The sequence below is a fragment of the Struthio camelus genome, chromosome 7, assembly GCF_040807025.1.
Source record: "Struthio camelus isolate bStrCam1 chromosome 7, bStrCam1.hap1, whole genome shotgun sequence".
Lineage (NCBI taxonomy): Eukaryota > Metazoa > Chordata > Aves > Struthioniformes > Struthionidae > Struthio > Struthio camelus.
In genome coordinates this window covers 17,395,653-17,421,573 of record NC_090948.1, presented here as the reverse complement: position 1 = coordinate 17,421,573, position 25,921 = coordinate 17,395,653, and the positions used below count along the sequence as shown (strand labels likewise).

The window sequence follows — 25,921 nt, the reverse complement described above, 5'->3', positions numbered from 1 at the left end:
CATGTGGTGGACCTAGTCCCAGCATCCTCCGTAGCATGAAAAGAGAGAGAGGGTAATTTCTAACATTTCATGGCGTGGGTCATGTCACATCCACCAGGGACCTTACATATGCACGAAGCTAATGATGCTTCATGCCTTACCTCCATTCTGTGCTCTTGTGCATCCCCAGCACGCACTGCTTTCTGTGCAGAGTGCCAGGCTTTACCCACAGCCAAGAAAGCTGTGGGGAGGCAGGCATAGGAAGTGAGAAGCAACCATGGGGGCAGGTCTTTGACCTGATGTGTCTCATTCCCTGCAGGAGACCTGGTGATCCTGGGGGGCTCCCTGGCCTCCAGCTGGCTCCAGGGCCGAAGCAGCTGGGGTTCCAAGGGCTTTTTCCCCTCATCATGTGTGCGGGAGCTGTGCCTTTCAGTTCGAAGCCGTCAGCTATCCCAGAGTGCTCTCCTGGAGGTGCCTGCCTACTCGCTGGGCCAAGCCCGAGCCCTGATGGGCCTCTCTGCCCAGCTGGAAGAGGAACTGGACTTCAGGGAAGGGGATGTGATCAACATTGTTGGCATCCCAGAGCCTGGCTGGTTTGAGGGGGAGCTCAGAGGACACAGGGGCATTTTTCCAGAGGGTTTTGTGGAGCTGCTTACTCCTTTGAGAACAGCAGGAACCTCAGAGGATTCAGAATCCACGCAGCCTTGTGACACCAATGGGACAGTGGAGATGCCTCCCAAGGAGGAGGAGAGCAGAGAAGATGGGGAGCAGGAGCCAGGGAGCACCTACGGTGTTGCCCTCTATCAGTTCCAAGCGCTGGAGTCCAAGGAACTGGATTTTGATGTGGGTGACAGGATTCGGATCTTAGGGATTCTGGAGGATGGCTGGCTAGAGGGGGAGCTGAGGGGAAAACGCGGCATCTTTCCACACAGATTTGTGAGGCTGGAAGCCTCTGATCCCCGCAGGGAAAAGCGGGGTGCTGGGGATCCCCAGGGTGGAGGCAGCTGTGGAGTGACCATCCATCAAGACTCAGAAAGCACCTGCTCCAAAGATCTTCCTTTGCCAGGGAAGGATGACAGGGAAAAGGAGGATGGCTTGATTTTGCACCCAGAGCCTGACACTGTTCTGTCTCACGCAGTGGAGGGGGCAGAGGGTCCTCTAGGCACTGGTCTGGGAAAGAGTCAGTCCTTTCCTGACACAGGACTCCAAGGGCCGCTTCAAAAAGACACAGCGGACGTTCTCCCCGTTGGCTGCACAAACACAGTCAATGGCCTTCTCCCCTCTGCCCAGCTGCCTCCCCAGCAGAGCAGCAAGCCTCTCCAAGCAGATGTTTTGGAGCCTGGGGGAACCATATCAGCCTCCCCAGGAAATTCTGGAGCTCATACGCTGCCTGAACATGATGGGGACAGTCTCAGTCTGCCCCCGCAATCTCCCTGCTTGCCCCCAGGTCCTTGCAGGAGCAAGGTGGTTTCTTCTAACAACTGGGCAGCATCAAAGTCCCAGGAGAGCCGGAGCAGTGCACTGGACCTTGACAGTTGGGTGGACGGTCAACAGGAGAAGTCCAAATCCTGTTCCTACAACTTGGGCAGTGCCCACGTGGGCCTAGAGACGTGGCCTGGGAGCTGGGGGGAATGCTCCCCGCTTGCAGTGCAGGGGGATGGCTGCACAGACCTCGACTCCAAACTGACAGAGCAGCTGGCACAGTTTGAGAAGAGTCTGTCCAGTACTGGTGCTGAGCAGGACAGAGTCTCCCGCCACTTCTCTATCTTGGACTATAGCTCTGAGAAGGACATTGTTCGTGGGTCTCCTGAGTGTGCCCCCATTGCCAGGCAGCCAGAGAGGAGGAAGGTCCTGAGGCCGCCCCCTCCTCGGCCCAGCACCCTTGCGACAACCCCTAGGCACTTGCCAGGTGGCCAGGTTCCCAAAGGCAGGTCTCTGTCGTTCTCGGTGAAGCCCTCCCGGCCTGCACCGCGGCCTCCATCAAGCAGTCAGCGGAGGAACGTGGCCCCTCCACAGCTTCAGCCCAGCAGCCAGGAGGAGCGTGCAGAGGAAGGCCATGAGGACGCGCCTCAGACAGGTTCCCCATGCTCCATTCTGCTGACGAGGATTGGAGAGGTGGAGCGAGACCTGGAGGCCTATGGCAAGACCCGAGCTGAGCTGAGCTTGATGCTGGAGGAGCAGCAGGATGAACTGGTGAGAGCGGAAACCCTGGAAAACCTTGATTTCTGTGACTCCAACATTGAGAGCCTCAGCGTGGAGCTGCAGGAGCTGAGAGGTGAGTCTGCAGCAGCCTCGGATAGGGGTGCTTTAGGTGGACAACCGGAGCCAGTCCTTTCTTTTGTACTTTAATTCTTGCTTTCGTTTGGTTTTGTAAGCATTGTTGCAATTCAAATCTTCACAGTGTTACCTCAGAGAACCAGTGTCATTCTCTGGGCATCCCTCAGCCCTGGCCTCCCCACTCCCTCTTTTCATTCCACCTCTCCAGTCTCATCTTCCAGCCCTGCTGTGCATCTGGAGCCCTCATCTCTTCCATTTGCAGTGTTTCATCTGTCTCAAGCAATAGCAGCGCAACTGCTACATTTTAACCTCCCTGCCTTATGTCTTCTTAGCTGTAGGGAAACGGTAGCTTCAGAGTGGCCTAGATTGTACTCTCTTCTGCAGTAAAAATCTGAGTTGATGCCTGTGGAGTGACAGCTCCCAGCTTGGGAGGGTGCTAGGTTTGCTGGTGGTTCTTGTTCCAGGGGTGATACAGAGCTTTTAGGACTTGCCAGTCAAATCAGAGAGGATGCACAGAAGGGTGCTTAACCAAGCCTGGGAGTGGGACGCGTTAGTGGGTAAAAAGTAAAAAATGTCTCTGGGCTCCTTTCGTTCTTTGGAATTCAGAATTTCAACTGCTGTTGGTAAAATGGCGCCGTGCTGCCTATAATAGCAACAAAGGCAACGTTAAAACTGCAACGTGTCTGTAGCCAAAGCTGTGACGCTAGTCCACGCAGCCCAGAAGAATTACTCAAGGAGGAGAGATTTGCTTTGTTTATATCAGCACATATGGGCTCTGAAACCCAAAGGTGTGATACAAAGATCGGTGCTTTTAACTGCTTTATAGCTGGTAATACAATAGGCAAAGTGGAAACCTGGGACCGCATAAGGCTCCCACAGTCCCTTCCCCAGCTTCTCCCAGGAGCTCTTACAGTGCGGTTCTGTCATCAAAGCCCACGATATGCAGGAAATGTGGGCACTGCATGCAGGAGGTGGAGTGAAATGTCAACTCCTGACTTGGGATTACTCACTCTGACTTCATTGCCTCCATCCTCCCACTACTTAAACAGGACTGTAGAGCCCAGGCGCTTTGCTGCAGGATTTAGATTTGTCTGATGCAGAGCGCATGGGGATGAGTGATGATATCAGTGCGCTAGGGAAACAGGGTAACAAACAGCCTCCACTTCAGTGGAGCGTGAGAGAGATGCTTAGAAGATTTGAGGCTAGAGGAAATAACTTGAAATTAGGAAGAGAAAAATCTAGGCTGGATCTCAAGGAAAATTTTCCAGCGGGATGGGATGGCTCTTGCTGGGAAACATCTGCCACTGTCCCACTGCATCCTGACAGAGGGCAGATCCTGCTGAACGTATGCCCTGCTGGTTACAGAAACCGGCCGTTTTGTCCGGGCTCTAATGCACTGTCCTGAGACATCCTACCCATCTTGTTATCCCCTTAGTAGTCCTAGGGGATTTTTCATCACTTCAGGGAACCTGAGGAGTTAGAAGTAGCCTGCCTGGCCTTTGACAAATATCAGTCCTACCCAAGTTCTGTCCTGCCAGAGGAGTCTCAGAAGAAAGTCCCTTTGGATCTGGGAGTGGACCCCTCCTGCAACACCCAGGCTGTGCGGCTGTAGGGCATGTCTCAGGCCTGCTACCCCAGTTTTAGTGCAGTGGGTCAGATCACTCATGTGGTGTGGCATCGGCTCAGCTGGGGACGTATTTACTGCATCACGCCTAGGGGACCCAGCAGCAGATGTGACCCTCTGCCTTGCTGCAGTTAGTAGGATGTGGAGGCATACTGGAGGGAAAAAAGCTTTTACTAAACTTTGATCAGCAGCCAAAGTAGGGCTGGAGTACTCCTGGGGGAGCCTAGCCCTTCTGTGTGCCCTTTGGGGAGCTAAAGGATGAGCAGATAGTACACATTCATCACTGTATGTTTTTAAAATCTGTGTGTAGCTTCTTTGGCCTGTCTTGCTCACCCATTTTGAGTTTAGCTCATCACCAGAGTGGGGCATGAATTGGTCCTTGCCCTCCTGCGGTTGGAGTAGCTTTATTCTTGTCTTCTGCCAGCTAGGAGCGTTGGTCGTCGTGCACACCTTACAAATACTGGAAAGAACCTGAGACACGGGTAGTATCCATGGACTCTCCTGCTTTCTCTCTGGGGCACCTTGTGGCTGTCTCTCAGTGGAGCACCTGAGTCTGTCATGGAAAACTGAGGATACTTTGTGGCTTGTGATGAGAGGAGTTTCTGGAGTGCATGTTTCTAAAGCCTCCTGGAAACTTTTATTGTGCAACTGTGCACGATTGTGGGTGACTGGGCTCAGTAACCCAAGTAGTCCCGCTGTCAGGAGATGCCTCAGTCATTCCCCCTGGAGCAGGGAAGGGGGCAGCCCTCACACCACAAGCACTACTCAGTAACGCTCTGTCGCACAGGGAGAGTGCATTACAGCTGTGCCGTGGTAACATCAGTCCCCCAAAGGCCTTGCTTTCCCCAGCAAAGTGTGGAGCAGAGCCTAAACTCTGCTAGTCTGACAAGTTTGGGCTTCATGCTCACTGCTGGCACGGGCAGCAGGCGTGCAAAGACAGGGGAAGGTGTTCTGGTATCTGATATCTGGTCTGTGGCTTCCCCGGTCTCAGGTGCCTCCTCACCTTCCCTGGGGTTGTTGGTCTTGGGGCACGGCCTCCTCATGCTCCAGTGCGTTCCTTTTCCCTGCCTTTGAGCAGCAAAGCTGCAGAAAGAAAGGCTGTGCGGCAAAGCTGCGGAGCCGGTTTGGCCAGTGAGAGCCTGCCCGGCCCACAGCCTCCCTCCCCAGAGCTAGTTACTGATTACTTTGGGCAGCAGGTGGAGGAGGCTGGGGATCGCGGCGACTGGGCACGCGCATCATACCCTCGCTCCCCAGTTTCAGGAAGTTGTGCCTGTATTTCCCTCGGGACAAGCACTGGAGCAGAGGGGAGAAGTGGCGTCAGGCTGGGCTGGGACTCTGCGACCAGGTGACAAAGGGGGTCAGCAGCTGTGCTGTGCCCCAAAAGGACCATGTGCACTTATCCCAGGGTGAAACATGGAGTAGAAGATCCAAGGCAGGAGTCGCGGCTGCTCAGCTGGGAATACAAGGACTGTTGTGCTGTGAGGAAAGAGGACATTGGTGGGGTGGGCGCGCTGCACAGCGAGGCTCGCGGGAGTGACGGATCTAGAGCCAAGAGGCAGCACACAGATTGCAGAGGAGCAGGCAGAGACTGGACCAGTGACAGGGGAGGGGAGAGCAGCTCTGTGGCCCAATGGAGCATGGATGGAGGCAGGGAAGGTCTCTGGAAGGGGGGTGTCCAGTACATGGACTGCAGGAGAGTAGAGGGTGCTTGGAAGGGTGAAAGCCAGGATACAGAGGGTGAAAACTATGAGGTGTGTGAGAGGGAGGGTATTCAGTATAGGGACTGCAGTTCTGGCATAGGAGAAGGGTGGTACAGAGAGGACAGAGTACCTGGAGAATATAGGGAGGGGGGAAGGTGGGGTAGAGAAGACAGGAGCCCTGGGAAGTATAGGGAGGGGGGAAGGCAGTATAGAGAGGATGGAGGACCCAGGGAGTATAGGAAGGGGAGAAGGCGGTATAGCGAGGACAGAGATCCTAGGGACTATAGCGAGGATGAAAGACATTACAAGGAAGGGGAGAGGCGGTATAGGGACGAGAGAGCCTCTGGGGAGTACAGGGAGGAGGGAAGGCGGTACAGGGAGGATGGAGTCCATGGAGTACATAGGGTGGAGGAAAGGTGGAAGAGAGAGGAGGGAGGCCCTGGGTCCTGGGGGAGAAGGTGGTATATAGATCTCAGAGATGTAGACCAAGACTTTGGGCAGCACAGGCAGCTCAAGAGCCATATCGTGGACTGCAGCAACCTGACTGGAAGTTGTGAAGCTGCTGCATTTGCAGTCTGCTCCTCGGGAGATGGTAGTATGAGCCTGGAGTCAGATGTCTGTCACGCAGAGTCGGAAACACGGGATGTGGGATACAATGGCTGTGGAGAGCCGGAAGGAGCAGCCCCGGGGCAGGCAATGCAGGCACGGGGCAGCTGCGGAGCAGAGCGCGTGAGGCTACGCACAGGCCGTCCTGACTGGAGCCCGGTCTGGGAGCAGAAGGCAACGGAGGCAGGTGGCGGGGGCTCCTTGCTGCAACGAAACAGCTTCTACAGGCGGACGGCTCCCAGCGCCCTGAGGCACTCTGAGTTTGTACGCACCAGGAAGGAGAAACAAGGTATGCAGAGAGATGCTTAGGAGTTGCCAGCAACGCGATCTCAAGTGTTCCTTTGCCCTGCTCTAGCAGGGGAGCCCAGGGTCTGGCTCTCGCTCAGACAGGCAGCTGGCATGGCAGAGCTCTTGCAAGAAACCTTGGGGCTTACTGAAGTGAGCATCATCATAATTACCTCTCTATACAGTCCTCTAACTGCCCTGCAAGGCTTCTTGCCCCTGCTTCGCAGAGGTCCAGATGGGAGGGAGGCACTGAGGGGCACCGTCCCCGGGCTCACTGCTGTCCTTTGCTTCCTAGTCCTGCTGTGCCCCAAGCACCTCCAAGGTGCACCTTACCAAAATGTGTGGCCCTGCTTTGTCTGCCCTCTCAGGGCCCAGAGGAGGTTCATTATGGGGAAGGGGTGAAACACTGGGGTGTTTGGCTTGCCTGTTTTATAACTTGTGAATGGGTGCTGAAGTGCATCTGTCAGCTGTGTATAGGAACCAGTTCCCTTGCTGTTACCACATAACCCTCCGTAGGTGGGCAAGCATGGCAGCTGTTTAAAAGCAGCATGAAGCAAGAAACTGGGGAGGTTGTTGTAGCGCTTGGAAATATATGGAGGGCAAGTACTGTTTTGTGTAATTGCACAAGGCCAGGACATCAGGGCTGGCAATCTGGCACCCACACAGGGACTGTCGCAGATGGGGGTGGTATCTCTCGCCTCACTAGTCTCCTCAATACTGTAGCGGTCCTTGAGATCTGAATTGCCCTTGCTATAGTAGCTGCAAACCCTGTATTCTGGATGCCGGAGCCTTCCCCAGGTCCCCCGTCCAATCACTTGTACCCTGGAGCTGGAGAGATATCAAGGTGCAGAGTTCAGGCTGTCCTGGCATGGGCAGAATTGTCCTGTTAATTCCTTGGCTGTGATGGAGTTGGTTGCAACAACTTTGTGGAGTTTAGCTCATGGTTGCAAGGATGTTAGTAGGAGTTGGGGAAGAGACAGCAAGGTGGCTGGGGCTGGGGGAGAGAGAGTGAAGGAGCCGTTCTTGATGAACTAACCTCGCTGCTGGACAGGCACGTGTGCCTGAGAAGCTGTTTGCAGTTTTGCCCTTTCTTCCAGTGTCAGTGTCAGGCACCTGCATGTGAACTCTCTTTGAGAAGGAGTTGAAATACAGAGGGAAATAGCAGTGAAGTACAGCAGCCAAAGAGGTAGCAGGGCTGGAGGCTGTGGCTGCCTGTCAGCTTATACAGTGTGAAGTCTGTTCTCTGGAGGCATTTGATCGAGCAGGCTCTGCTGGCTGCATTTCTGCACGCTCAGGCTGCCCCGGTAGGGTGGGACTTTGCTCCCCAGGGCAGGGGAAGGGAGAGGGTTTGCAGTGCCAGGACATTCAAAGGGCAGCAGGGAAGCTAGGAGGAGCCAGGAGCAGAGCAAGGAGAGAAACAACCCACAAGGCCTCAGAAGACTCGAAACAGGGCAGGGACTGGCTCAGCTTGGGGCTGTGGGAACCGCATCTGGAGAAATTATGCAAAGGGCTCCATGCCGGGCGTGGGGAAACCGTACACCCACTCCACTATTGGTCCAGCCGCCTGCAGCTTGCCTGGAAAAGTGCTGACCTGTCCAGCTTTTGCAAGCGGAGGGAGGACAGACTGCGGTGCAGGGCAAGCGCCTGTAGTGCTGAATGGGACGCTGTGTTCACTAACGCATGCGGTGGGGGGAGCGAGGCGCTTGATTTTTCCCTGCTGTGGCAGGCTTAGGGCCACAGCAGCGGCTGCGTGAGGTGCCAGGGTAGGGGTGCACTCGGTGAGAGCAGTGGCCACCAGCTGGAAGGGAGACCTCAAATCTTCATACGCAGGGGCCTGGGACTGCATGTTCAGGGCTCGTAGCCAGCATGAAGGGGTGGCAGGGGGAGGCTCCAGGCAGGCACAGTTTTGTATCGCTGTCTGTCTTCTGGCCTGTTTCTGAATGAAATTCCCTGTTATGTTCCTCCTCTGCCCGGCCAGGGCACAGTGCTGCCTCGGGAGCACCCTGCCTTGGGAAATACAGCTTTGCTTCTGTAGCTACGTTGCCCCCACGTAAGACCCACCAGCACCTGAGAGCCTACCCAAAAGTCCTCCCACAGCACTTGGCAGCAGATACTCTGGTAGGAGAAGGTCATCTCTGTTTTTTCCTCTATGTGCTGAAGGCTCCTTCTATAATGCTGTCTGCTTGTCTCCCAGGTTCCTCCTGCTTTCCACAGGCTAACAGAATTTAAGGCTTGAAAGCCCAATTAGAGATTATATAAGCAGGGCTATTACACTTCCTACTACACTTCCTACACTTTCCTACTGATTTCTGTGCAGTGAAGTCCAGTCCACTTGGTCAGAGCATCTCTTCTGAGATGATGTTCAGTCTGCCTAACGCATCAACAGAAGGAGAACTCGTGTGTCATAGTTTTGCTGCTTAGTCACCAGCACCCTTAAATGTTTTGTATGCTAATATATTGCATTTCAGCTTTGAACCCCAGCCTTTCTCTACCAAGTTAGAGCTTTTTAGTTGTGGTATTTTCTTCTCAGGCAGGAACTATAATTAAGTCATTTTTCCATCTTCACTTCTTCATAATGATTAAAGTCCATGAGGATCTTGCCATCCTCATGGCAAAGACTCACAGCCAGACCTTTGAATGTTTATTTTTCCCGATCCTCATCCATTTTTCAGTTCTTATTCTTTTAAAATAGCAGACTTAAGAGCTACATGAGGCGTTCTGGTACTTGTTTATACAGCACCTTGCTACCTTCCCATTCCCTGTTCAAGGACCACATTTTTGCCTCGGCAAAAAAAAAGCACTTTTTGCCTCCGCAATACCCTGGGCACTCAGGCTGAGTTTTGACCAACCAGAGCAGAATCATTACTCCCCAGGATACAGTCCTGGGTATGGCTGCATTTCTTGTTCCCAATGTTGCATTAATGTGTTCATCTGCATTAAACCTGTTTTGTTTGAATAACTCCATCATATTCAGAATGTCTTGGATCCGTTAGTGACTAATATGCCCCATCCTTATTTGCAATTCTATTGAGTCGATGTTCAGTTCTCTGCATAGCAGCAGTGATTTTGCATTTACTTTTAAAGTGTTATGTAGGATCAACTTTAAATACAGTCCCTGGTGAATCTGATTAGAAATGCTCCCTTTTCTAGATATTCTCCACTGGCAGTGGGTTTGGTGCCCTTGAGGTGCAAGTTAGCAAGGTCTTATTTCTGCTCTTTAGATGGAGAGAAGCAGAATGTTTATTGTACACTTTTGCCTTTTTGCCCAACTTATTAAGAATTTTACTACCTCTGCTTACTCATGGGGATTACATTACTGAAAGGTTTCTCTTTTGTTCTGGGTGGAAATAAAATTATGTTGTAAAACAGCATTTCACTTCCTTGTTTAGAAAACAAAAACTGAATTCTTAGTTCTGCCGTCTGTATTTTTTTTGTGTCTTTTTGTGTCTTTTTTGTCTTTTGTGGTTTTTTTGTGTCTTTCTTCTCTTATTTTTATGCACTTCATAGTTCCTGGTGTCTATTATCTGTTTTTCTAAACTCACTCATTTATGTTTTTTTAATTGCTACCTTTAATGAAGCACAGACCCAGAACAAATTTTTCATCAATATTATTCTCTTTCCTGATCACATAATCATGTTTTTTTGATTATCTGTTTAAAATATCCTTCTAAAGAACTCTCAGTTTTCACTCAATTTTTCTATCAATGTTTTTGCTCGCAATCATATATGTTGACACTTTTCTTCAGCTTTGGAAAATTAGCTCTATGTAAACCATCTTATTACTTTGTTCTCTTCTGTGTTGCCAATTGAGATTATCCTCTGTTCATACTGATTGTAGTAGAGTTGTGTTGGCTTCTGGACAACCGCAGCCTGCTGGGGCAATGGCTGTTGTTACCTAACACAGGGATGTCCCCACTGAGCACTTAATGGGGTTGTCTCCTCTCCCTCTGCCATGGTTACTCTTTGCCTGCTGTCAGAGCATGGCAGGTAAGGGATCATCCTCGCAGCTTGTGTGGGGCTCGCAGCACCACCTCGGTTCCCACGCTGCTACCCGCTTCTGGGCCAGCGTTGCCCTTGAGGTACGGGAGCTTGGCTGAGAGGTGTGCAAGTCCCATCTACCTTTATGGCAAAGGCAGGCAGGTACCTGATGGAGACAAAAGGTGGGGAGATCTCCTAGAAGGACCCTGTGTACCGCTGTTCATCCCAGGGCTTTCCACCTTTGTTCACACGTGAATGTCTGGTGAGGGTCCCTGTCTTTTTCCAAGGCTTGAATGTGTGGTGTGCTGCAATGGGGAGCCCAGCCCTACCAAAGAGGAGCCTGGGGCAGAGCAGCTAAGCTTTGGTGTGGTCAAATTCACGTACGTGCTCCAGTAGGATCTCAAAGGTCACAGTGGGGAGCCAGCAGACTCTGCTGGAAACATCTTGGAGATCTTCTCAGGCAGTTGTCCCATTCCAGTGACCCTGGAGAAGGACCCCATTCTGTTTCTGTTCAACATCTCCTTGTGTTGCAATATCTATGTCCTTGAAATCGTGTCCTTCTCCACAAGCCGCATGTGCTTGTGACTGTGCTGCTGCTGGATTTCTGATCGGTTTCAAGGACTGACATCTGGGTTTGGAGGGCCTATGCTGGCTGTCCTGTTTGTACACTAGTTCCTCCTCTGGGCTGTAGCCATCACCTCTTCTTCAGTGGGTAGGTACAACTCGTTGAGCAAATGTTGCCTTCTCTCTGCTTTGTATTTCCTTACCAGATATGAGAGCTGAGCTCACTTTCATGGTTTATCTGGATTTATCTTCTGCTCCTTGATCACAGGACTCTGTCAAGGCCTGTGGCTGCATTCACTTCCTTGGACCGAAGTCCTCTTTTACCATGGCACTTCTCTGCTGCACCTACTCTTTCCACCTCAGGAACTATGAGCCACTGCATGTATTCAGCTTGTTGCTTTTGAAGCAAGATAGTATGTTCTGTTATGGGCCAATTTTCATCCAACGTCCTTTTCCTAGCAGTGATATTATCTATGTCCAAACTGAGAGTTTTCGCCCCACCAGTTTCTTTTCTTGGCAGAGAGTTTAGCCTTTCACTCAGTTTAATTATTCCCTGCCCTAGTTTCATCCCTTCTCCTCTCTTGGTAAGAAATAACTCCTCCCCTCCTGGCATTCACATTCTTCAAATATTTGCATCTGGTTTGTTTTGTCCTGAGTCATTGCTTGACTGTGCTGAGTTGTGAGCCCAGGGCTGGGCTCTTCCTGCTGGTGGGTGCAGCTGCCATCCAAGATTTGCTCCTGCTGAGCCCGCGTAAGAGGTTGTCCTCAGTGCTGAGAATCTTTGGGCTCAACCTGTGAGCTGGTCCTTCTGCTGCTGCTCCTCTTGGAGCCACTTTCCGTGACTCACCTTCCTTTTAAAAAAAGTCACAGACATGAAGCTGAAGGGGGCCATCTGGTTGCGGCTGTTGGCGAGGGGTGTCCAGCTTCACCCATAGCTACTAATGGAGAGCAGTCCCCTCTTCAAATGGTGTTAGCTGCCCTACCACTGGTCACCCTGCAAGGGCTGCACCGTGTCGCACCGCGGGAGCACGGCAGCGACGGGGGATGCTGGCCATGACGAGGTGAGCCATGATGAACAGAGCTGGGGAGGCGATACAGCCCTTCTGGGGGGAGCTGCCAAGCCTGGGCATGATGGACATGAATCCTGTTGGATCTGGTCATAATGGGTTAGCCCGGGTTCCTCTTAGATCATTTCAGAACGGGACAGAGTAAACCTCTGACTGTGTGTGTGCTCATGCTAGGAAATCAGATAATAAAAATGAGAAATGTTCATTGATTGGAAGAAAATTGATGGAAGTAGTGTTTCTGAGATGAGTGGGATGAGCCATGGGATTGCAATGTTAAAATCACAGCCACCATGGGAAGGGCAGAGGTGGGGAGCATGCTCCACATTGACCGCTTGCTACCTGTTTTCAAGGGGATGATTACCAGTCGCTGCTCAATCTCCTGAACATCAGAATGCAAACTAGCAAAACTCAAAAGCAAGCGCTACTGGGAAGCTGTCTCAGACTATCAAACCAAACCAGCAAACTAAGGACTTGTCATAAAAACTCTAAGGAGGATAGAGAAAAAAGCACTGTTAGAAATTTTAGTTTAGCAATACAGATTGCAGAGCTCATGCAACCTCATGCAAGGAGAACAAAATTTGAGTATCTAAATATTGTGATTTAGAGTATTGTCTTTGTAAAAGTACTTGTGAATGCACTTTTGGCATCTGTATCTCGGGTAAACAAGAATTTGTCACTGGATTGGAATTCAGTGGCTTCATTAGAAATACCAATAGCATTCCTGTAGACTAACGGAGACGGTTCCAGCCAGTAACGTACGTATTTAGTGCCCCCAAAGTTGATGGGTTTGATGACTCAGATTGAAAGGTAACATTTAAATAGAAAGTATGTGAAGCAGAGTGGGGGATCTATTTGGAAAGCATTTATTAGATGACTGAGAAACCACAGCTGTGAAAGAGGGTGATTTTACTTGAATGCTCAGTAAGCCTCATTTAGGTAAAGCTGCGATGAGACATACGAGAATATATAACAAACAAGAAAAAAGAAATTGACAGAAATTCAACAAAGATGATATGAAATAGGAAAAATGAGAGTTTTAAAATACATCGGAAACAAATCCTAAGTATTATACACGTCAATCAAGTAGAAATACCAACATATTCTGTATGTGAATTTTTTGAACTCTGAGCATTTGGAAGGACACAGGATGACTTCATTAATTCCTCATTAATGAGGAAGGATGCAAGACTAATGATAAATAGCAAGGGTCATAAAAGAGCTGGCTGCAGCTTACTCTCTTTTTGAATTAACCTTGCAATATTCAGAAAAAACAAGAAGGCTGCAGGAGAATTAACTTGTGTGAGTAGTCAGAAATCACAGGCAACCTAATGGAAGCACAGATAGAGTGTAAGTAAGTAAGTAAAACTAGCGGGCAGCATTGTGATCAGGTTAGACAGGCTGATTTGATGACCCCTGCGGGCTTAAAATTTATGCAGGGAAGGCTTATGCTTTCCCTTCCACAGAGCGATTTAAGAGTAGCACAGCAAAGGCATAGTAGAGCTGGAAACGGGAAGTTTGATCTCGCGAGTGTCCCTCCGAGCCTAGCGGCAAGGCACTCTCTCTATGTATGCTCCTCGGTGGAGCGCGCAGGTCGGGTGCATTGACTGCTGGCGTTGGGAATCCTTGGCTCCGTTTTGGGAGGCTGCAGGAGTGGATGATGCCACCTTGCTCGTCGCGTGGAAATGCTGAGCCAGAGCTCCCAGCCAGCCTGGCAGATGTGGTGCACCCTGCGCCAGGTCCCCATGGAGCATGCCGTTTCTGAAAGGCTCGGGATTACCCTCCAGCTGGGAAGGATTGGAAAAACCTGGAGCAAGGATTCCAGGGCCTGGTTAGCCTGAAGCAGCGCTTCCTCGTGGTTAGACTTATTCCGGCAGGCACCAGAGAGACACCTAGGGCTAAATCTGGGAGCAAGGCAGATCATGTGGCGATGCAGTAAACCTCTGAGATATCCTGTACAGATGTGCTATACAAACTGTCCTCTGGGTGGTTGTCACTGTGCATGTGGATTAGTGCAAAATTCTGTTCTTTGGCCATGGCAAATTTCATCTTTCCCATTGATCTTCACTAATGCTCCTGCATAGTTCATTTCTGGCTGTTGCTGAGAATAGGCTTCATTTTCAAGACTCTTCATGGACTACTCCATTTTCTTCTTGATCTCATTCAGTACTGCATTATCAGCTCACCCACCCACCCTTGCACTGTTTTCACACACTTGTTTACATTTTGAATTAACACCATCATGCTTCTTTCATGTTGTTTTTCTACTTGAGTTTGCTTTCCTGCAAAAAATGCCATTCCTTTAAAAAAAAAAAAAAAAAAGTCCTTCTTTAAAATAATTCTTGTTTGTTATTTCTGTCTCTTAACTTTTTGTAAGCTACCTGCTGCAGAGATCTGCTGACCATATTAGCTTAGCATGTCTTTGTCCACTCTGTACATCTGGATCTTCCTTGCCACCTCTCCAGACTTCAAGCGTGATGCCTCCGGCAGGATATCCTTGTTGTGTGTTTGCAGCGGACCTTGCACAGTCGGGCCTGGTCCGTAACTGAGGCCTTGCAGATGCTATGGAAATACACACGGTAAATATTAAATCCAACATCTGTTCCCAGGCCTTCCGCACAAAATCTCGCTGCGTTTGGGTTGATAAAGTTCATGATGTGGAGACTTAGCTGTTGGGAAGCCAAGGCAGCGATTGAGTAAGTTAGTTGAAAGAAGCCTTTTCCCTTAGATAGGATGGCCCTGGCGGTGGTGTTTTTAAGGACACTTGCCACTAGCAGTTAGTAAAGTCTCCTTCTACTAACATGCAGTTATTGCTCACTAAACGTAATGCTAGTTTTGCTGCTAAGTCCTGCTCCACGGAGCTGGCCCTTTTGCCTCTGCCCAGGCCTGATTTCAAGGTAGAGACTGCTGGTTAGAGACAGGCGTTTTCCCTCCGGTCTCTAGGGCATCTTTAGCTGGGTGCCGGGTTTCAGTTTGGGTTTCCTGTTTTCTCCTATTGGGGGTATGTGGCTGGTTTGGAAACTATCCTTCCTGCAAGCAGCACTGCTTTTTCCTCGGCCCAGGCAGATCTGACTCGTCACTGTTTGATGCTGATGCTTTTAGTTTGTTTGTTGCTGTTGCTGTGCAACAGGAAGGGCTAGAAACAGCAGCACGACTTCAGCGGGAGTTATGGGCCGAGTCGGTGTCTCATCACGGTGGAGTTTCTTCTCTTTCGTGGGGATTGTTTTGGTGTGAAGACCCAGCCTGGCAGAGCAGCGGGCAGGACATTTAGGCTAAGGCAGCGATTACCCTTCCCACGTTTCACACTGCGGCACCCGTGTGTCCCTGCCCTGTGCACGTCTTGCAAGGTTTGCATCCCAGTGCCCGGGGTCCCTGCTCAGTGCCCTGGCAGGGGGCCCGGGGGGCGGAGGAGGGATCCGTCAGAGCCCCCAGGAATACAAACAAAATATACAAAAATACAGTTGCAACGGTTTCCCTTTGGTCCATGGAGAGCCTGGCCGTAGTGGCTCAGTGCTCGCCGGCAGCCCTGCCGCCTAGTGGGCGCAGTCCTGGTTGGAGCTGGCGTCACTTTGTGCGCTGGGAGTGCGGAGGCCCGAGGCAGGAGCTCGCGTTGCCTTCGACACCTGCCCGGTTCAGGCTCGGCTTCTGACCAGGATTACCTCCTGGCCCCGCTGCGCCTCCCGGGGGGGCCCGGCTGCGTGCCCGTGCGTTCCTGGAGCAGCCCTTACGGCTGGAGCTGGTGGCAAGGCGGGCTCCCTTCGCACTGAGCGAGTCGCCGTTGCCTGGGGCTGGCTCTGGAGAGGTCAGGGAGGTGACGAGCAGGAAGCGCCTGTCCTACAAAAATATTTTTACAAATATTTGAGCTGGGGTATGTCCACAACTGCAGTAACATCTCAGTGAAGCCGAGCAGCTGGGGATCTGTGGGAGACAGCTGGAGTTGATGAGCATTTGTCAAATCAGCCATCTGTGTTGAAGCCCGTATGTGAGGCGGGATGCAGTGGCCGGGAGCAAAGCCTGAAGGGCTCCAGGCCCAGCTGCACCAGTTCTGCAGAGCAGCAATACAAAGGCAGGAGAGCGAGTGTTTCCGTGCCAGACCCTGCCTCCAAGCCAGGGAGACAGGCAGAGCCGGGAGACCAGGCAGAGGGGCTCTGTGCTCACTCTCTCGCACTCTCTCTCTCTCTCTCTGGCTGAATTTGAGGGTGGGCTGTTGGTGTGTTTTTGGCCAGAGGGTACATACTGCTCCTTTTAAAAGCAGGCAGGTGGGGAAGAAAGTTGCTGAGGCCCAGGAATCTGCTGGGGTAAAATGTCTCTGAAACTGCATGAAAATTGGAGGGGGCTGGGCTGGCCTGAGAGCCGCAGGTGGGACAGAAAACCAGGAGGAAAACCAGCTGCCCGGGCCTGGGATAGGGAAGAGGTGGTGGGCGAGCTGTGTGCACACCCTGAGACCGTGCCTACAGGGCAGCATCACACCGCGCGTCCCGCTCCCCTTGTTGCACCCCAGCAGTTTGCCAGGTGTAGCGCAGGGAGGCTGCTGCTGGGGGACGGCCGCCCAGGCATGGCACACGTGCCGTGAGTGGGGCCCCAGGGTCCTTCGTGCCGATGCCGTGGCGGCACGTCCGTCCACGTGGGGTATGTCCAGCCAGCCCTGCACCTCTGCTTTGCTGCGCCTGTGTGTGTGCACCCTGCGTGTGCGGTTTGGGCTTGAGCCTGTCTCGCTCGGCCCCCTCGCGTGCTTTTCCCACAGCCAGGGACTTTACGGTGGACTCAGGCCTAGCGACAGGACACAGGTACCAGCCCCTCGCTGCCAGCGTAGGCCGGTGCTGCTCCAGCCTTCCCGGCGGTGCCTGCTGGGGAGCTGAGCTGGCCTCTGCCAGCGCCGAGCTTCTCGCCGGCGCTCCAGATCCAGGCTTTGCAGCCGCCAGCCCCATTGTGGGCGCCGGAGGCCCCTGGCTATTCAGATGGAAATGGAGAATGGAGACCCTGTCCCCAGCCTGAGGGGAGGGGACAGCTCTGCCATAGCCAGCCCGCAGGCCTGCAGGGCAGGTAGGTAGCACCGGCTGCTCAGGGAAGAGGGGAGCAGGGCCCCTCTCCATGGGGTGGAGGTTTCCTGGGGTGGCAGAGTTTGGGGCGCAGGGCAGTAGAAGGGTGCGCGTCCCCGCGGCCAGGACATGAGGGCCTGGCTGGCGTCAGGGAGGGACATGCTGAATCTGCTCCCTTCTCCTCTCTGAGCTGCCAGCAGCATGTCTGAGCTCCCTGGCCCTGCCAGGGCCTGGGCTGACCTCCCGCCGTCCACAGACGTGCTGGTTCCACAAACTGCAGGCCTAGAGTGGGTTTCTGCAGCTTGGTATCTGTGGCCCCTAATGCCAGGAGCAGCAGGGAAGTGATTAATGGCTGGTGAAATACTTGGATTGCTACAGCCACCCCCTACCCCTTTCCCAAGGCCAAGGGAGCTGGAGGTGCCCCAGACTCCCGGCAGCTGGTGCTCCGAGGGCAGGAGCACAGCCCCTGCAAGCTGTCCCTGTCCCTGCAGCACTCGCCACTGTGGGTCCCCACTGCAACGGTACTGCGAGTGCTGGAGGATGAGGGTGGCCTGTGGGAGCAGAGCGGAGCCCTGCCCCCCTGGGGCTTGCAAGAGCGCAGCAGGGAGAGGGAGAGCCAGGCATGGCCTCTCCAGAAAGGTCCTTGGACAGGACAGTCCTGCTGGCTCTGCTTGCTAGCCATCATTTTTGACAGTCCCACGGACTGAGAGTGGCACAGGTCCAGTGCTACATGTCTCCTCTCCTTGCCACACAAGAGTTAGGCCAGGTGTCACTGGAGGATGCTGATCTTGCCTGTCTGTCTTGCAGAGATGACCCTCCTTTCCTCCCAGACGCCGTCCCTGGAGACTTCCTCGGCTGCCACTGAGAGCCCAGAGCAAAGGATGTTGGAGAAGAGGTCCAAGGTTATTGAGGAACTGCTCCAGACAGAGCGGGACTATGTTCGAGACCTGGAGATGTGTGTGGAGAGAATCATGGTGCCTCTGCAGCAGGCACAGGTAGGGCCGTGGGGGCAAGTTGCAGTGTAGGGTTGGCAGGATACGATGAGGATACTGAGTCCACTTTGTTGGTGAAGGTGGTTAAAAATGGCATTGAAACCCACATGGGAAATTCAGTTACACCTGGGGGAGCAGGAGGGTAAATTCCTTCAGGTGCCTGTGGCTCTGGCTGCTCCCTGCACCCATGGGAATATTCCGTCTCTTTTGGGAGCCTGTTGCAGATAACTGGCAGCAAGTATAGCACATTCATTTGCTAGGGTGGGAGATGTTGTTCCTCTTCATTTGTTTGAGGTTAAGTTCGTTGTCAGGAGAAAGAAAATATGGAGTCTTGGCATGAGAGCAGAGCTGGTGGGAGGAGAGGGAGAGTATCAGGTCATGAGAGGCAGGGATGAAATTGCCGGGGAAAGGGGAGACGCATCAGTGACAGTGTTTGGTGAAACGCATAAGGAGTGAGGGTTTCAATGCACGGGGGAGCAAGAAAATGAGCACAAAACCACTGTGATGGGAGCAGGTCACACCGGGTGGCTGCTGAGGAACAGAGGGCGGGTGGGTTGCAGGAAGGCAAGGGGACAGCTGTTGGTGCTGGTGGGACATATTCTCCTATCCAGGATATCTCTCTTCCCATTTCCTAGATGCCAAATATAGACTTTGAGGGTCTTTTTGGAAACATCCAGATGGTAATTACCTTCTCCAAGCAGCTGCTGGCCACCTTGGAGGCTTCTGATGCCATCGGTATGAATTCTGCTGTTGTTTCTTCTCAGCAGGCTGTGACAGGTTTTGCAAGTGGGGTGGAGAGGAGCAGAGTGGTTTAAATGGTGGGAGAGGGTCACTGGGATTGAGTCCAGGACAGTGTTTCCTCCCTGCTGGTCCGTGTTGGAGCTTATCAGTCCAGCAACAAGGCCATGGAGATCTCTGTTGCCCCACGGGTCTCTGTGCTGGGAAATGTGGTGTCTGTGGCCCTCCCTGGCTCATTGCTCCAAGGGGATGCCCATTCCCTCACATCTGGGCTGCCAGCTTTTGCTGTTCAGACCATGGGCAGACTGTGCCTTTGCTTTCTGCGTGGCTCCCTGCTCACACTGCCAAAACCAGTTTCCTTGCTCCTCACGCCTCAGAGAGCTGGATTAATTGAGGTTGCTGTGCTGGTGGCTCTCAGGATCCATGTGGGACCCCTTGACTAGGTAAACAGTCCCCTCAAAACATGAGTGAACATGTCCTGGTGAGTTACCATGACGTGCCCTTGGCTTCAGCCAGCAGAGTCTTGATGAACAGCTTCCAACTTTCTGTCCTGACTGGCCTGTGGCTACAGGGAAGCATGAAGGATGTGTTGGTGTGCTGAAGGAGATTAAGAGGGATCCCAAGTGCTCTAACAACACTGTCCTCTTGACAGGAGGGAGGGGGACCCTGGGCATCTCTGTGGGATACACTGGGGTTATTGAAGGCAATCGGGGGACCGGGAGACACTGAAGTCTCTCTTTGCTGCTCTGTGCAGGGCCAGTGTTCCTGGCACGGCGTGCAGAGCTGGAGGCCATCTACAGGGTGTATTGCCAGAACCATGATGAGGCCATCGCACTTTTGGAAACCTATGAGAAGGATGAGAAGATTCAGAAACTACTCCTGAACCTGCTGGATAGCCTCAGGTTGGAGCCTCTGGCCAGGCTGGGGTTGGGGGTTCAGTCTCCAGCATCCCTGCCTCTTTGCCAGCAGTACTCAGTTCAGGTGGTAGCAGGAGAGTGGCAGGCTGTGTTTCCCATGTGGCATTGCAAAGGTGAACAGGAGGAAGGGGCCTTGCTTGAGTGATGCTCTCTGCCCCAGTGCATAGGTGCTGGGACAGCTGTAGCCTGCCTTAAATGCTGGGCAGAAGCCACTGAGTATGGAAAAGGTAGTGTGTCCTGGGTCAAGGGTTCATATTCCCCAAGCCCTGTTACACTGCAGTGAGTGAGGAAATGAGCCACTTTGCCTGGTTCAGCAAACACCACAGCCCCAGCTTGTGGAGGTTAGTGTCCAGGAGCTGGCGGCACCAGCTGCTGCTCTGGAACAGCGCTGCCTGCTGCATTGGCAGTGTCGCAGCAACATGGGGTGAAGGCACTGGCTGCGGGATTGCACGCCTGTCGCCCTGTTAACCAGTTCCTTTTCTTTGCTTTTTGGCACTCTGTGGGCCGGCAGGAGCCTGTACAGTGAGTGGTAAGTGTCTCATTCCTGTTGGTCCCAGCTTGCCTGTCTGTCTTGGCCTGGCTGCCCCTCTGTAACTAACTTTCTCTCACCACTGGCTGCATGCATGTCTGGGGACCTTAACAGTACCTTGTGGAGCCAAGGAGGAGTGCAGCATCTGTGGATGGGATTGCGACAGGCAATAGATGGGCTACACAGGCAGGAAGTACAGGCAGATGCTGAGTCAAGATGGGGGTCTTGGGCAGAAGACAAATTTGGGGAGCCATCAGCCCCTAGCTGTGTACAGGCTGCAGTCCTGAGCATAGTCAGTCTGTCCTGCACTGCGGGTCAGATCGAGGCTATGCATATACAGCCAGAGTGGTGGGACGGAGGCTGAGGCGAGCAGAGCTCTGGTAAGCTTGAGGATGTGTCCTTGTGGGATTTCATGGTGAGACCAGGGGCAGCATGGCTAGAAAGGGTTATTTGGTGTGAGAAAGGTCTGGAAAGCCTGGGCTGGCTTGAGGTGTTGGTGGGTTCTGTGCAACAGGTTTTGAGATGAGGGTGCAGTGATTTAGGAAGTTAGAGATGTTGGTGCTCTGGGTCTGGTTGGGGTTGGTTTAAGAGGGCAAGAATTGTTCTGCAGAGTTGGATTGAAACCTGGTGCATCTCCTTTGTCCCAACTTCCTAGGGGCTGCACAAACTACATTAACCTGGGCTCGTTCCTCATCAAGCCAGTGCAAAGGGTGATGCGGTACCCGCTGCTGCTGATGGAGTTGCTAAGCGCCACTCCTGAGTCTCACCCTGACAAGGTGCCGCTCACAGCTGCTGTCCTCGCAGTCAAAGAAATTAATGTCAACATCAATGAATACAAGCGCCGGAAAGACCTGGGTGAGTAGCTGGGTACAGCTGGGTAGCGAGGGACAGGAATGGGTGTATTGAAATTGGAGTCTGTCAGTTCCCAGAGCATTAGCTGGCATCCACAATAGTACAGGGAACCTGCCCTCAATAGACTGTGCCTTCACGGCAGTATATTAAGAGGTGCATTTAAAAATCTAAGTTATGAGATACAGTACACAAAGAGCAACGCAGTACAGATATGACATGACTTTCTTGTGATATAGTGATATGAAATGTATGGAATTGCTGATCATGTGCCTACCAAATGAAAACAAAAAAGTTAAAAGAATAAATATTGAAAGTTAAGAATTGCTATTTTGAAGAACACAAATAGGGAATCTGTCTTACTGAGATTTAGAGTCTAATAGCTTGAAGGAGTGTCTGTAAACAGGGCAGAATCGTAGACATGCTGCCTGGAAGGGCCCTCTAGGATCTCCAATCCAACCTCCCGCTTGTAGCAGCATTATCCCCAGCACTAGATCTGATCAGCCATTGCTCTCTCCAGCCAAGTATCACTGACCTCCAAGGATGGAGATTTCACAGTTTGTTGACTTGTCCTAGGCCTGTATCACCCTCCAGTGGTCCCACTCTCCCAGGGAACAGGTGCTTGCTATGTCCACCCTCAACCTCCGAGGCTGCCGCTGCCTTGTATTGCACTGCTGAGAGGAGTTTGGCTCCATCATCTTTGTAGCTGCCCTTCTAAAGTAGCTGTATGCTGTGAGCAGGTCCCCGCTTGACCTCCTCTCAGTCAGGCTGAGGCAGCTCAGCTCCCTCCAGCTCATTACCAGACATGAGCTCTTCTTGTAGCTCTTATTCTTCCGCATCCCTCTTGACCTGGCCGATCAGAGACAAATGATCCAGGTGCAGCCTCCCCAGGACTGAATGGAGGGAAAACATGATTTCCTTTGACCTGCTCGCCATCATCCTCTCTTTCCCCTTGGAAGGCCCTGACTCTTTGTCTCTTGCTTCACTCTTTCCATGTAGCCCCACAAAAGCTGAGATGACGTAGGTTGTCTGTAACGGTTACTCATACTTGCTAAACAAATTATATAAATATCTTTTGTACGTCCAATGGTTATTTTATGCCACCTCCTATGTTATCTTATGCTAATGCTACACATATTCCTGCTGAAAGAGTTTGAACGGTGGGTCTACAAACGGCAGGGCAGATCCAGGGCTAAGCAGGAGCATTACAGGTGGCAAGCACAGTGCTGGATTGCAGATGTGATATGATGCACGGGGCACTTGGGACTGCAGAGGCTTAGGAAGAATGGGGAGGAGAGACTCAGCAAGGCACTTTTTGTTGAAGCACCAAAAGACACAGGCATTGGGCTGGTAAGGGTTCTGATTCCTACGTCAATCTCTTTAGTGCTAAAGTACCGGAAAGGGGATGAGGATAGCCTCATGGAGAAGATCTCCAAGCTCAACTTCCATTCCATCATCAAGAAATCCAATCGCGTGAGCAGCCATCTCAAGCATCTCACAGGCTTTGCCCCCCAGGTAACATGCATCACATGCCAGGGGCACTTACACCCTGTGGTGCTTGGGAAGATGGCAGTACCCACTGCCTCCCCACCCCTTCCCTGACAAGTATTTCAGATCCAAGGCAGCCTGGGGTCTGAGACACCCGACTCTGCTCTTTTGCTTGTGGGTGGGAGGCCCCCCCCCATCTCACACTCTGGGAGATGCCAGCATTCTGCATTGCCTCCCTTGAGCCATTTTCTCTTACAGCTGAAAGATGAGGCCTTCGAGGAGACGGAGAAAAATTTCCGAATGCAGGAGCGGCTGATCAAGTCCTTCATCCGGGACCTTTCCCTGTACCTGCAGCATGTTCGGGTGAGTCTATCTGGGTGTGATGCCCTTGGGGCTTGCTGTGTATTGCCACTCCAGCCTGCATGGTGCGCACCTGCCAGTGCTCCTGCCCACAGCCCGGCTCTGGGCTGTCCCGGGGAGGTCCTCCTGCTGCCCCTGGGAGCGTGGGCCTGTGCTGGGAGGCCTCTTCTGGGCACCAAGCGTGGCTGTGCTGACTGTGTGTCCCTGGCGCAGGAGTCGGCCTGCATGAAGGCGCTGGCAGCGGTGAGCATGTGGGACCTGTGCACGGAGAAGGGCGGTGGGGACTTGGACCAGTTCCAGAAAGTGAATCGGCTCATCAGTGACCAGCTCTTCTCCAACTTTGTGAGTGAACCTGTGCCCTTGTGCACTGGAGGCTCTGCTCGGGGGCCCTCCCTGCAGGTCTAGGTGTGGACAGGCAGAAGAGCCCTGTTGCCCATGGGGTGCTGCAGGGATGGTGGCACAGCCTGGGAGAGGTGTGAGCACCTCCATTCGGCTCTTCCCTTCCTGAGAGCTTTGATGCCTGTGGGCTTGTGCAGTGCATTGAGCATGCCTGTTAGGTACACATTTTTTCAGCCCTACCTGAAGGGGCATAGCCCCCTGTGTGAGTGGTTTACATCCCTCCTAGAGGGTTGCCCATGCTGACACATTTACATGGGATTACAGAGTGATAGATGTGGGAAGGGACCTCTGGAGCTCTGATGGGTGCTATGTGGAAGAAGGACCCTATGCTGTCCCAGGAGTCTTGTGTGCCAGAGGGTGAGCTGTGGGTATTTGTGGCATGGAAGGGGAGAGGTGAAGTCTGGAGCACCTCATTTCACCTGCTCCCTGCATCTCTGTCCACCAGAAAGAGCGGACAGAGCGGCTGGTGAGCTCGCCTCTGAACCAGCTGCTGAGCATGTTTACGGGGCCGCACAAGCTCGTGCAGAAGCGCTTCGACAAGCTCCTCGACTTCCACAACTGCACAGAGCGAGCGGAGAAGCTGAAGGACAAACGAACGCTGGAGGAGCTGCAGTCGGCCCGCAACAACTATGAGGCCCTGAACGCCCAGTTGCTGGATGAGCTGCCCAAGTTCCAGCGCTTCGCTAAGGAGCTGTTTGCCAGCTGCGTGCGGGGCTATGCTGAGGCTCACTGTGACTTTGTGCGCCTGGCCCTGGAGGAGTTGAGACCCCTGTTGTCGGTGGGTTCCCAGAGCACAGCCAGTGTGTGGGACTCACTGCAGCACTGCTCTGGGATCCATCCCATTGCAGAAGCTGCTAGTGCTGCAATTTCAGTCTCTGAGTGCCTTGGGGAGGGCTCTTGTGTACTGCTTGCAGGCAGGGATTGCCTGGTCAAGATGCAGTTCTGTTTAGAGATGCTGGAGATGAGACTCATACTCTGGCTGCTCCCGGAGCAGGGGCAGGGTGACATTTGCCTGGGAGAATCTTGGGGCATGAGTTTGGGAATCACTCAGAGCTGGGTGCTGACAGTGCTGCAAATCCAGCCCTGATTCAAGTCACAGGCAGGGCTCAGACCCCTGCTTGGCCTGGGAGCTGGCGTGGTCTCTGCCATAGTTCTCTGCTACTTTTCCCAGTGGCTGTCACCTAACTGTGACCCCAACCTTGTTCTGATTCCAGTTGCTGAAGGTGGCCGGTAGGGAGGGGAACCTCATTGCCATCTTCCAGGAAGAGCACAGTCGAGTCCTCCAGCAGCTCCAGGCCTTCACCTTCTTCCCAGAGTCCCAGGCAGCTCCCAAGAGGCCCTTTGAGAGGAAGAGCGTGGAGCGTCAGTCTGCTCGGCGGCAGCCGCTCATTGGCTTGGTGAGTCCCCTCTGCCTCATGTCAGGGCTTGCTGGGGAGCTGGGACAACCCTTCACATGTGCCTTGTTCCTTTCCAGCCCAGCTACCTCCTGCAGTCGGATGACATCCGAGCTGCCCTCCTGGCCCGGTATCCCCCAGACAATCTCTTCCAGGCAGACCGCAATTTCAATGCTGCCCAAGACCTGGATGTCTCACTGATGGAGGGAGACATTGTGGGTGTCATCAAGAAGAAAGACCCTATGGGCAGCCAGAATCGCTGGCTCATAGACAACGGGGGTAGGTGGCCCTGGCCTGCTGGCCCCAAGGGCAGGACCCTCACTGCCATCGGCTGGGGGCTAGAGGCTCTGGCTGTGCTGCGCCTCCCCTCCTGTGGTCTTTGCTGCTCCCTGATCTCAGCTCCCTTCTTCTCCCTCTGTGCAGTGACCAAAGGCTTTGTGTACAGCTCCTTTCTGAAGCCCTACAACCCACGTCGCAGCCAGTCGGATGTCTCTGTGGGCAGCCACTCTTCCAACGAGTCTGAGCACAGCAGCTCCTCTCCCCACAGCAACACCACACTGACCTTCAGCCCCAGCGGGGCAGCCGTGACCTTCACTCAGAAATCCCTGCAGGACTCTACCTCCCCAGGAGACCTGTACCAGTCCTCGCAGGCCCCCTCGGAGATGGACTCCCCTTGTCAGCCCCAGCTTGGCTCCAGTGACAGGACAGCCTCCCTGGAGGCCAGTACAGTGTCATCTCAGCGCCGCCACAGCCGCCCTGAGCCAGGCTGTGGCCCCAACCCTCGCAATGGACACTCCACCAAGGCACATCTCAGGCCTGCACTCTCAATGGAGGACAGAGACTCTGGGCTGGAGAGCAGCGAGTCAGAGGGCAACCAGGTGAGCCCTCAGCCGAACAGGGGGCTATGGGGTGGCTGAGGGCTGAACCTCTCGCTTGAGTAGGGAGCCTGAACTATCCTCCTCCCTGAGAGTTGTCGGTAAGAGGTGTCCCAAGGGGCTGACGCAGAGGATGGCACCATTTCTCCCAGGGACGGATGTGCAGATGCAAAAAACGAGGATGCGAACAGGCATCTCTCCTGACAGAGGCAATTTGAGCTGGCTCTGGCAGAGGCCAAGATGAGGGTTGGGGCTGTCTCTGTT

At 53.1% G+C, this 25,921-nt stretch overlaps 2 protein-coding genes across 5 annotated transcripts in view; both read left to right on the top strand.

Annotated features, from left to right (window-relative positions):
• Positions 1-25,921, top strand: part of DNMBP (dynamin binding protein) — a 41,111-nt gene that overhangs the window by 12,700 nt on the left and 2,490 nt on the right. For 2 of the 4 annotated variants that reach the window (XM_068949960.1, XM_068949959.1), the window contains exons 4-15: positions 299-2,254; positions 17,924-18,111; positions 18,744-18,843; positions 19,601-19,772; positions 20,948-21,147; positions 22,526-22,656; positions 22,888-22,992; positions 23,203-23,331; positions 23,834-24,166; positions 24,603-24,785; positions 24,863-25,061; positions 25,206-25,660. In XM_068949960.1, coding sequence (XP_068806061.1) covers positions 299-2,254; positions 17,924-18,111; positions 18,744-18,843; positions 19,601-19,772; positions 20,948-21,147; positions 22,526-22,656; positions 22,888-22,992; positions 23,203-23,331; positions 23,834-24,166; positions 24,603-24,785; positions 24,863-25,061; positions 25,206-25,660 — 4,151 coding nt within the window. Of the gene's footprint in view, positions 1-298; positions 2,255-17,923; positions 18,112-18,743; positions 18,844-19,600; positions 19,773-20,274; positions 20,293-20,947; positions 21,148-22,525; positions 22,657-22,887; positions 22,993-23,202; positions 23,332-23,833; positions 24,167-24,602; positions 24,786-24,862; positions 25,062-25,205; positions 25,661-25,921 lie in introns of all 4 variants that reach the window. The other 2 variants (XM_068949957.1, XM_068949958.1) reach the window with 2 other exon arrangements.
• LOC138067794 (uncharacterized) lies at positions 5,158-8,792 on the top strand. The gene is made up of 2 exons (XM_068949961.1): positions 5,158-6,475; positions 8,450-8,792. Exons 1-2 carry the CDS (start codon positions 5,269-5,271, stop codon positions 8,698-8,700), a joined length of 1,458 nt encoding a protein of 485 aa, XP_068806062.1. The 5' UTR covers positions 5,158-5,268; the 3' UTR covers positions 8,701-8,792.